This window comes from Osmerus mordax, chromosome 16 (assembly GCF_038355195.1).
Source record: "Osmerus mordax isolate fOsmMor3 chromosome 16, fOsmMor3.pri, whole genome shotgun sequence".
In the NCBI taxonomy this organism is placed as follows: Eukaryota; Metazoa; Chordata; class Actinopteri; order Osmeriformes; family Osmeridae; genus Osmerus; species Osmerus mordax.
In genome coordinates, this window is record NC_090065.1 from 9,052,631 (window position 1) to 9,065,183 (window position 12,553).

General features: G+C 40.4%; 1 protein-coding gene across 1 annotated transcript; it reads left to right on the plus strand.

Moving 5' to 3' along the window:
* The first annotated feature begins 1,067 nt into the window (after positions 1-1,067).
* Positions 1,068-12,524, plus strand: pex5lb (peroxisomal biogenesis factor 5-like b). The gene is made up of 13 exons (XM_067253247.1): positions 1,068-1,151; positions 4,229-4,343; positions 4,810-5,043; positions 5,240-5,372; positions 5,490-5,571; positions 5,800-5,898; positions 8,324-8,443; positions 10,195-10,338; positions 10,543-10,613; positions 11,004-11,216; positions 11,643-11,808; positions 11,883-12,040; positions 12,326-12,524. Exons 1-13 carry the CDS (start codon positions 1,080-1,082, stop codon positions 12,522-12,524), a joined length of 1,806 nt encoding a protein of 601 aa, XP_067109348.1. The 5' UTR covers positions 1,068-1,079.
* The last annotated feature ends 29 nt before the right edge of the window (positions 12,525-12,553 follow it).

Consider the following 12,553-nt stretch of genomic DNA (forward strand, 5'->3'; position numbering starts at 1 on the left):
CTATTCTGGATTGTTTTCTTTTGGGTGCTTTTAGGGATATTGACCCAAGAGACTTGTGGCTGCTTAGTGGTTATGTCATGTTGCAGTCTGACCTAACTAGGTCTACGTGGATTATTCCACATCAGCGTCATGTTGGAGCACTGCTGAATGCTGAATACATGTTAGAAAACTAAAAAAGAAAAGCAGGTCCATTAATGCCTACTACCGTTCCTGTGAAATAGGTAACTGCACCAACAGATTCAGTTTGAATCAGTATCCTAAAGTGAATGGATGCTTTGTAAATGTCCTCACTCTAAACAATTCCTCTGCCGATTGATTTGGTTGGCCATGCTGTGTTTTGCTGTCAATAAACCAATATTCATGCAGTTCCATTGAGGTACTAAAGACCTGAAGATATTTTCAAGCAGATATCTGGCCAATAGGTTAACTAAAGAAACATATGATATAAAGAATAGAACAAATATATTTGTGCACATACAAGAAAAAGTAAGAACATTACATTAAGCTGTATGTTATTATCTTTGTTTTTTAGGCTGTGCCTAAAGGGCAATGTTCCTCATTCAGTTCAAAGAAGGGAGACATACTGTAGACTTAATCTGGCATTGTTTTGGTCTTGCATTTTATATGACATGTAATTTAAATTCTAAATACTTTCCTCATCATTATGTATGTACACATCAAGTCAGTCCATCAGGACCACAGAAAACCATATTTCATTGAGAAAAGATCCATCTCACTTTGTGGGATATACAGTACTTTCTATAAATATGTATTGCTGTGACACGATGTGACACAAGAATAAGACGCACAAAATAATTTTGGAATGATTTCTATTGAACATCACAATCTCCATCTGCTAGCTTTTGTAACATGTTCAATCATAAGCATACTTGTATATTTCAATAAACCTTCTTCATACGATATGATACAACACATCCAACACACAGCATACATCCGTGTGGAAAAAAGCTTTGGGAAATCAACCTAATTTGAGAATTGGAATAGGAAGGATTTGTGACTACTGACTCAAGTCATTGTTGATCTCACTGTTGTAGGGGAAAGGGGAAAGGGCTGTTGCCATGGTGCTGAAGGAGCTTCCGGGTAAAAAGGCATCCTCTGAAGGAAACCCCCTCTTCAGCGTGACAACCAAGGTGGGCATGACAACCACCATCAGGAAGCAACAAGCCCTTCCTGGTTTGGTATACAGTACAACATAGTAATTTATTCTTTATTTTGCTGTATTGTTTTTATCACACATTATCCCTTAAAACTCTGCACATGTTTTTTGAATAGCCAGGCAGTCAACCTATTCAGGATAAATGCTGCGTCAGAGGGTGTACATAATTCACAAGCCCTCCAGGGATTTGAATCAACGCTGTCTTATCACCAACCACCACCACTTCTGCTTGGAAGGATGCTTGCTGCTTGTACAGTATGCATTTAATGCAAGTGATAGCTTAAAGCTTTGTCTTTTCCAACATAAAAAAAACGAAATACAATAAATGTAGTAAATTCTGAACCTTTCATCAACCATTTGATGATATTAATATAAATTCATTTTTACCCCTACCTCTCAATATCACTCTTCCTGCAATTAAAAGGCAACAGCAGATCCCCAAACTGCTGAACCAAATCAGAACCTCAGTTCAGTACTTGTCAAATGACAAACCAGTAAATACATTACATTACATTTACATTTATGCATTTAGCAGACGCTTTTATCCAAAGCGACTTCCAAGCGAGAGCTTTACAAAAGAGCATTGGTCACTGATAATAACAACGAGATAGCCCCAAACATTGCGAGCACCCAAAACATGACAAATCAAACCAAAAAGTGGCTCAGCTTTTGATCTTTGCTTGATTGTTCCAAGCGTTCATCTTTTGATTTGGTTTTCTTTATATATGTTTGTATGTATAAACGTGTTGTTTTCATCCAGCATGCCATTATTGTGAGCAAGATGAGTAAGAAATCTAGGACACTGGCCTTTTAGCAAAGATTTTCTTGCTGTGTTGTGTTACCTCATGATATTTACATTCTGTTGTGGCTTTGGTTACATATTCAAGTCACAAAAGCTTTCAGTTTGAAGTGTTTTTAATGCCCTTACATATGCAGATTGCGTAAATGTATTTTATGGTGTGTGTGTGGGTGCGTGTGTGTGTATGTGTGCAGAGTACGGTTATGTGATGTGTGCTTGTGTGTGCTGTATGTGTTTCATTAAGTTTACTCTTTTGTCTGCAACTTTTTTCTGTATTGGTGGCCTGAAAACCCTTTATTAAGGAATTGAACATATGCCAACAGGCCCTTGATGGACCTCTTCATTGTAGTATTCACTTAGTGAAAAATTTGCACTAGGGAACACCTTACCTGAGATTACTTTTACATGACGAATGGAAGGTTGGGGTACTGTAAAACCTTACAATGAAAATGGATGGATGGTCTAGTAGTTGCAAAAAAATATTACAATTTGAAATGACTGTAGCTCACATTTTTTGAGAAACTTTCATGTTTCTGTACCTCATCATGAACTGCAACCGTACATTAATTAAATAACAACATCCCTTTTATTTGATCCACTACACTATGTGATGGATGTCCAGTCCCATTCATGTTTTGGTGGTAGAGTTCAAACATCTCTCGTGTGGATTGGATTAGAAAAACAGCGCAGATTGACGTCAGAGAGAGCTACTACCAGGGATTAAGCCATGCTTAACAATCAAGTGATTATTTGCCAGTGATTTAATTCGATATCAGGGTATTTGAGTCTCTCTTGTGTGTGTTGAAACATATTAGTATCCAGCTGTCTTTTGTTTATTTCATGGACTGAACGGAACCAGAGTTTTGTTAAAGATGGTTGTGTAACAACAATGGGACTTGTTATCCCTCACACACATGCACACATATATATATATAACATACACATCAAGAGATAAAAACATGTATATGTTATATATATATATATATATATATATATAACATATACACATAAACACATAAACACATACAAACACACACACATATATATTTTTAAAATGCATTCAATGTTGTGGCATTTCCACTGCCAACTATTCTACATCCAGCGATCAAGCCATCCAATAAAGCCTCTTCAGGGTCAACTCATTTGGAGAGGGTGATCATAAAAGCCATTTAAAATGTCTAATTTAAAATTAATGTTTTTTTGTAATGGCTTGGCAATTCCACTAAGAGACAATTTTAGCTCTAGGTCACCCTTACAGTAATATCAGCTCCAATCACACAGGGTCCAGCACGAGCAGAATCCCATGTTGTCATAATCAGGACCGCAAACAAGCAGAAATGCATTTCACACACACACATATGCACACACAGCTACATGCTATACAGCTACAATCAAAGTCCACATAATGTCCCTGTTTCACCATTTTACATGTAAATTATGTGTAGGTGGCTCACTGGGTAAGAATGCAAACCCGTACATACATGTACCCTGTAGAAGACACTACTACACACTGCTTTTTGCACTGCATTACAATAATGGTATCTTGGACATTTGTATTTTTTGTAATATTTGTATTTTTATATTGTAATTTACGGCAACTTATATTTTATTTTATTGTATATTTAATTCTATTCTAATCCCACTTAGTACTGCTAGTTTATGTACCCTTAGTTTAGATAGTCCACATATTTAAATTTTAGGTATATGTTTATTGTATGCACCTTCCTGCCAAAGCAAATTCCTTGTCTGTGCAAACTTTCATGGCGAATAAATCCCATTCTGATTCTGAAGATGCTTCCAACAGTCTCATTTCATAGACTTCAATCCTCCAAGACCTGTATTTTCAATTGGGAATGTGTCCAATCCACTATGAATACGATCAAATAGGGTGCCTGCTTTTAGAGTCTAGAATAAAAGAAGATAATGCAATAATGCAATAATTTGTTCTAAGAGATGAAAAACATGAAAACATTGTCTGCTGTACCTGCATGGTTGCAATTTAAGCTTTTAGGATACACAATACATTTTACAGTATATTTTATTTACGGTTCTGTTTGATCAAATTGGTTTTGATTTCAAGTAGTTTGGTTGGTGTTTGCCTTTCTGTTTCTTGTCTTTTAACTGTCTGGGATCTCCGAAACGTTCTAGAATATCCATGTTGTATACGACTGCGCTATACGATGAACGTATCATTCTACAACCATCATCCTTCCATTTTGTGTCATTTAATGTCACCTCTCTTTACCCAACAGCTGGTCGGTGAGCAGCAAGAGAGCCGCCCACTGCTGAGTCCCTCCATTGATGATTTCCTGTCAGAAAGCCGCATCGACGGCCCTGTGGCCCGGCTGGTCACCTCCAACACAGCAGGTATCCTCCGCAACTCATTACCCAACATTAATCTGCTCCATTTCTCTTTCTACCTCTTGCTTTGTCTGTCAAATCTTCTTCTGGGGCCTTGCTTTGCCTTGACATTTATGCTCCGATTTAAAAAGAATTATTATAAATGTTTCCCTGAAACAGATACCATGATAATATCTAATAAGTCAATAAGGGCCTAAGTGAATTTGCTTGACTTAAACCCTCAGAATTTGCTTGACTTAAACCCTTAGGCTCAGTGGGAAGCGTAGGTCATCCTCAAAGGATTCTTAAGCCATATTAGCCATCCACCATAAAGTGTTTCATGGTGGATGAAAGCAAGTCATTCTAGCAACCACAAGCCAGCCATTCCTCAGTATGAGAGAATCATCATCATAATCAGTATTCAGTTGGAAAGCCTAGGAAAGCCATATTGATTTCCACCAAAACATAAAGAAACACTCAAAACGGGATTCAGTTCTGTCCACAGCCTTGGATCTGGTGGACCTGAGTGAGCCTGGGGAGACTTCCAGTGGCTTCAACAGCAGGAAGGGCAGCAGCAGGGCCCGTCGGAGCCCCACGGTCCCCAAGAGGGGCAGCGCCAAGAGCAGTCCGCGTAGAAGGAGGCCCGAGGACACGGAGCTCATCCAGGTGGAGGTGGACCGCTCGTCCCCAAGCCCTCGCACACCAGAGAGAGTGTCACTAGATTCAGGTCTCAGTTAGTGTTCACGTTCCTGTCTATTACGACATGCATTATGACTTTGCTGTACCCACCTATACTCACATGGTATGACTTTGCTGAAACTGGTTGTATCATTGCATGGTTATCATTTTGGGATTTATTTTGTCGTGCAATATAAACAGGCTTGATTGGACAGTCCATATTTCTTTTCATGCTTCTTTTCCAGTCAGTCTCTCCAGCTCCCCATTGGACAAATGGGAGGAAGTGAACCTCCAACCGGAAGGCTCCCTGAACAGTCGCAGGAAGAAAAGATTCGAGAAGAGGTGCACATCACAACACTCCTCCAGCGAACTTTTGTGGTAATTAAAGCACTTCTAGAAACATGCCCTGCGAAATGTAAAACGGAGTTGCATGTCATGTTGCTTTTCATAGAATTTGATTTGATATGCACTGTCCTCTCCTCTCTCCCCAAACAGGTCTGCAGATTTTAAAACAGATCCATCCACCAAGAACTCCTTCGAGGTCAACAGCATAGATGATATTGATTTTGTATCAGCAGCACAGGTCTATGTTTCTCTATTTATATCTGGAAAAATGAATAAAATGACTGTTACTGATACTGATACTGGATTGGAGAAAGGAAGCAGGGGGGTTTGTTTCTGTCTCCTAGTTTCCACAGGCTTGCAAAGGAGGTGTCAGTGACCTCTCACAGTTAGAGCTGAGGGTGTTGGCTGACCTGTTCCCTTGTGTTGTGTGTGTGTGTGTGTTGCCATCTGTGTTCCCCAGGACTGCTGCGTGGGCAAAGAGAGGCGTCTAGGCCGTGCCCTCCTGGCCAGAAATCAGTCTATGGAGGATGAGTTTGTGAAGGCAAAGGCTGCCGTAGAGGTGAGACAAACACAGAAACACACGCACACCTTGTGTAACAACCCAAGACTGTATCATCCATCATTTAGAAAGACAGTATCACAATATCAGCATCTACATCTAGAGTTACTGTCAGCTAATCTAGTGTCACAGATCGTATATCATCTTGGATCAACGTATAATTCTGCGATCAGAGATATATGGACCCACCGTCTCATACATCATATCAAAACAAGCTTATCTGCAAACCTCAGAACCACCGAGTCGTAGTTTTAGGTGCCCGACACAGGAAGGACCAGTGAGACAGTGCCAGATGAAGATGGAAGAAGGTGTCGATGACGGACTACAGGACAGAGAGTGAGAGACTTAAAAACGGACGTCAGCTGGGAGAAGAGGGAGAGGTAGATAAAAAATACATAGGGAACTAGGAAGAATGATGGTGGACAATCACACGTGGTAAAAGAAGGAATGAGGAATGGAATGAGACCAAGAAAAGAGGGAATAGGGAGAGGAAGACAAGTTTGTGTACCAGCTCTGTTTGAGAGTGAGAGTTATTGAATGATGACTGGAGGAAGTGAGGACAAAGGTGAGATGGGAAAGAGTGAGCTCCAGTGAGTAAGAACAACATGACAAAAATACAAAAAAAGTGTCTAGACAGAGGAAAATTACAGATAAAATAGTATTACATGAAGAGTGACTTTCCTACAGGAAACATTAGACCAGATTAACATACTGTATGTCCCTCAGGTCATGCTATTATTAAGTACTCTTAATAGTATGGAGAATTGTCCAGAATACAACTGTCAGTTTCAATATTAAACCTAAGTCTTACTGTAAACAGACATCATTTGTATTATTGTTATTACTGTAAATGCATGCCCTCAATGCATTTAGTCTAATGTGGATTCTTGCTTTTAGCTTTTTAAAGAATTCTTGTCCATTGCCGTTAACAATCTAACGGCAATGGATATGCATATCTAGTACACAGATTTTGTGTCTGCACATGCCTTTTCTCGGCTCCTGTCTGTGTGTCCGATGTGAAAACTTAATCCGGTGTGAATAATGGCTAAAATAGGCCAAAGCCAATAAGCAGAGTTTTCGTCACACAGCACTAAGGAGTCAGGCTAAAATGAGACGACAACACTGTCACATGATTCACAGTGTCTATGTATAGGCCCAGACTGAGGCTGACTACTAATGACTGGAAGATAATGGAAGATTTTCTCCACCATTGTCCTCCACCCCTCTCCTCCTCCTCCCCCTCTCAGTACCACATCTCTCCTCTACCTCCCCTCACTTCTTCTTCTCGGTGTTGTACCTCCTCTCTCCTCTTCCCTTCATCTCCTCTCAGTTTTCCACCTCCTCTGACCCTTTTCACCTTACATATCTCCTTTCATTTTAATGTTACTGAACTGGGTGCATACTGTAGTATCATTTCAACCTAACTGATTGTGCTGACCATTCAGTCTAATATGGAGCTACAAATCTTAGTTTAGTTACTTAAGTGATATAATATATACAATTGAATGCATGTTGCATTAAATTAATATATTAGTTTCTACAGATCACCTTAGAACAAACTGTTAGGCTTAAGCCTTGATTTGACCAGGGAATAAAATAATATGAGTTCCCTTATAAGGGAACTGCATTAGTGCGTTCTGCGTGTACATGTGTGTGTTTGAAAATGTTTCCATTAATTGAACAAATGCCACCATGACTCAAATAAATAGAAAGGCTCTTTTGATTCAATTACTGGAAGACAACCAGAACCTGTGTTTTTATTGTATGTGACTAATCCTCTCTAGTTCAAGTCAAACAAAACAGCCTCTTACCAATTTATCAGAGCCAACTGGCACAGCCATCTTGTCTATTTGGCTAAATAGGCATCTGTTTTCCTTCTGATGAACACTATTTACTGCACTGTGCTTCGATTTCAATGAGCACATGATTAAATTATTCTGTTGAGTTCTATGGTTGGGTTCACTACAAATGTGTCGAATGAGACTCATTTGAACTGACAAGAGCTGGGAACAATATGCCTCAGTAAACAATGAGAAATTATGGATTTTTGTTCCGATTTTAAAGTACTGTGTTCTCTGTTTGAAGTGGTGTCACTAAGACAAACATGACATGTTTGAACTGAAATGTTCAAGTATTTACTATAGCTTGTTTTTTCGTGTGTGGTATATTGAAATTCATGTACCTTATCTCAATTGTCTTGTTCATCACCATATACTGTATCTATGATCTAGTGGGGGTTACATATATTACCTCTAGACTTTTATTATGTAGGTATTGGGTTCACAATCATACAGTACACACTATTGCACGTTGCGTTAAAGGACAAACCTCTTGTCTACTGGAGAGAATTACTACCTAGTTTGGTGGCAGGCCATTGTGAAACATAGACAGATGTGTGAAATCTCTCTCTCCTTTTCCTTCACAGTCTGACACAGAATTTTGGGACAAGATGCAGGCAGAGTGGGAGGAGTTAGCTCGGAGGAACTGGCTGGAGGAGATGGACCCCGAAGGCCCAACACCCCCCACAGTCTCTCCAATAGAGAAGGTACAAAGACCCTCCACGCTCATCCCATACCCCAATATGAGCCATTAATGTATGTAGTATTCGAAGACAAGATGCTTTATTAAAGCACAGGTAAACTTATCTCCGACCAAAGGGACAGTAATTCTGTATGAACACCAAGTTATGCATAACCCATTTGGTGAAGGTTAGGATTGGGGTAAACAGACACTTTGGGGAAATCTAATTCTTAGGGTCAAGGTTAGGGTTATTTATTGTTAAACGTAACTCATTTTGCATCATTAATTCTATGAGAATGTCAGTCACAGCGTATGTGCATTTTGTTCTCCCCCCTCATGTCCTCCTGTGTAGCTTGCCGTTCTTTCTATTGGGTAAACACAGTTTACAGCTGAATGAAAACTATCAAGCAGTATCAAACAAAAGAGGGTTGATACTTTCATCTACGAACACTCTCTCATCTATCTGTCACTGTCTGAAGGGAAGCAGGCTGCGCTGCGGGAACGCTAAAAGATGTCTGTGATTACAGTATACAGGATGGTGGGCTGACGGAGAAGGAGAGAGACCATAGATAGCTGCAGAGAGAGACACCATAGAGAGCGCTGCAGAGAGAGAGACCATAGAGAGAGCTGCAGAGAGAGAGATGGGGTGTTGCTTTTAGAGTCCTGCTTTAGAACACCTAACACATTTGGATCATGCGGTCCTGTTCTGTTTGACATTTATTTATAGAGGAACTTAACCGTTTTTTTAATACAACTGATGTTTAATATAGTAGAGTCATGAAACAATGCATAATTGATGGGATATGTGTATGGTATTTGTTTTTAACAATACTTTAACATGCTGAAATATGAATCTTCTATTATACATTTGACATAATATCAGTCCTGTTCACGGTTGGTACAGGTTAACAAAATATATTTTTACGTTATTTATCTATATTGTTGTTCTTTTTATATGTAGCTATTATGTTTATGGCCTTGATATGTTGTAGGGCAGAATTTGTCCTTGAATCACCATGGGCATATGGCTGCTGTCAACATTAGGATTATCTGTAACCCCCAAAAAGCTGCCCTGAAGTACTGGTCTGGGAACAGTTTCTTGAAATACAATACCAGCATATGAAGCATGGCAGAGAAACATGTGACACGTCATGGAAAAAAGGGAAGCTAATTTGACTGAGTATCGCCAGGACAATATAATGATAACTGTTTGAAACTGCAGGATCGATTTTGTTGTTTTGTTATCGTCACCTGACCTACAGTACAGTACATGGTTTAGGCAGCAGTACAGCTGGACAGCAAGGGCTTAAATCCCTCTGGAGATCTTGTCTGTTGTGGCCTTGAACATGATGCCCACCCTCTAACCTAAATAGCTGAGGTCAGCACTGCTCTGCCATGTAATGGGATGATGCATAGTTGTGAGTCATACACATTATGGACATACATTTTTTATACTGTCGGTCCTAGTCAATTAACAATGGTCTAATTTTAAGCAACTACAGAATAATGTATTATGCACTTATTGTCATATTAAAATTATACAAAGTTACTGTCCATGTCCTTCTGACAGTATTTTATACAAAGCTAATATTAAATACTGACAGCACAACCTTTGCAGTATTAATCATTATCTGAATATTGGCAAAACATTTGAATTAATTTTCAAGGACTTCCTGTAGTTACAACTGTTGTGTTTGGTAACTTGTCATTATATTTATGTATTTACTGTATGTTTAGAAGATCTGTGCTAGGGTTCATTCTTGATTTGCCTTAAAGGGTTACTACTTTCACACCAATAACCCGTATCGAGAGTGGCCCAATGCTTTTGAAGAGGGCCAGCAGAAGGCCAGAGAGGGCGACCTGAACAATGCTGTCCTTCTGCTTGAGGCGGCCATCTTACAAGATCCTCAGGATTCAGTGGTAAAATAAAGGACATAAAAAATAACAGTGTTACTGTACATGACACTAGATAAATGTTTGTGACATTTGCCCATAAAGAGTTGAACAATACATTCGGCAGTCATCCATCGGTTATAAGAGATTTCACTTCTTAAATGACCATTTAGCTTAGGCTTGTAAACCTGTTGAGTTATATTTATGATTCAGTGTCCTCCATTTCCTCAGTCCTGGCAGGTTCTTGGCACTACACAGGCTGAGAATGAAAATGAACAAGCAGCTATTGTGTCACTTCAGAGGTGAGACAGACTCTCTCTTACAAGATGCTGATAGACTTTTAAATAGACTGTTGTTTACGTTTTACATTTAAATGAAGATGCCCTGTAAGATGCAAAAGGATCATGATATCACAGTGATTTTATATAAATAATATATATCTCATATTAATAAAATTATGTTTAGCCTACTGTATATCCCATAGTTCATATACTGTCAATTTTACTTGAATTATTAATATAGTCCTTTTTGACTGTTATTGGAGTTCTTGAAATGATCTGCCCTCTATTTCCTCCACTTGACAGCTCCAACTACTCCTCTCTGGGCCAATTTCTCAATAAAGTACTGGAGGAAGTGTACGAACACAGACAACCCACATGTAATGTGGTTAACCGTGTCATCTCTCATGGCAGGTGTCTGGAGCTCAACCCCAACAACCTGCCAGCGCTCATGGCCCTGGCCGTGAGTCTGACCAACACAGGCCAGCAGAAGGAGGCCGGTGAGGCTCTGCACCGCTGGATCTGCCACAACCCCCGCTACAAGCACCTTCTCCTGGGGAGCAGGAGCCCGCTGCAGGGGTCTCCCGCCACACCGAGCAGGGGTCCCCACACCCCCACTCTGGGCAGGTAGAGTTGGATTTGGCATTTGGTTTGCGGAAGAAGATATTAATGTATGTGCAGTGCCCTGTGGTAAGAGATTAATCAGTTCAATAGTTAAACATGAAATATATGGAATCTATTTGATATATTAGGGTCCTGGTACAGTTTTGTACTTTTTCTATATAGTAAATATTTCATATTCGATATAGTATACATGGAATGAACATTTAATATTTTTGGTTTAATAATGCATTGAGTAGAGTCTTTTTAGCCATGTCTGGGCCAACATTTTTTATAAAACATTTATATGCCGTTGACTAATTTTCAGCTTCCATTTCTGCTGACTTTGGTCAAACTTGCTGTGTCTATGCCCTTCAGCAACAGTCTTAAGGTGCTCAGACTGCACAGTGAGCAGGCAATCTGAAGATGTGTGTATTTATGTGTGTGTAACAGCTGCCAGCTGGCAGAGGTGAAAGGATTGTTCCAGGACGCGGCTCTGCTGAACACAGATGGAGTGGACCCGGACCTGCAGACAGGCCTTGGGGTCCTTTTTAACCTCAGCTCAGAGTTTGACAAGGCTGTGGAAGCATTTAACGCTGCACTATCTGTCAGACCAGAGGTACAAACAAAAACACACACACACACATGCACAAACACACACATCTTTTCGTGACATGTTGGGTCTCCTGCCAGGACTACTTGCTGTGGAACCGTCTGGGGGCCACACTGGCCAACGGGGACCGAAGTGAGGAGGCAGTGGAGGCCTACACCCGGGCGCTGGAGCTCCAGCCAGGGTTCATCAGATCCCGCTACAACCTGGGGATCAGCTGCATCAACCTCGGGGCCCACAGGTAGAGAGGGAATGAGAAGCTGGAGAAGTTAGGTCACCACTGAACGTTAGAGGAAGTGTGAGCCAGTATTCATGTCATGTATATCTTCTCTTCTCTATAGTAACGTGAAAATGTCTTCCATCTCTCAATATTGGTTTGCATGCATGTGATATTGATGAGAAGGAAACATTTAAAAATATTAATAGCAAGATTTGCTATAACTGTTAAAACTGTGCAGGGCTGTGGAGGGCTGTGCAGGGCTGTGCATTGTAAACATCCTCTCTCTTCTGATTGGCCCTCCCACAGAGAAGCAGCCAGTAACTTCTTGACGGCACTGAACCAGCAGAGACAGAGTCACCGCCAGACTCATCAGGTCATGTCAGCCAATATCTGGGCCGCCCTGCGAATCGCCATCTCCATGATGGACCGGCCAGAGCTCTACCAGGCTGCCAACATCGGAGACCTGGACCTTTTAATGAGGGCATTCGACATGGGGAATATTTGACAAGGTATTCTGGAGCCCATAGGGAAACA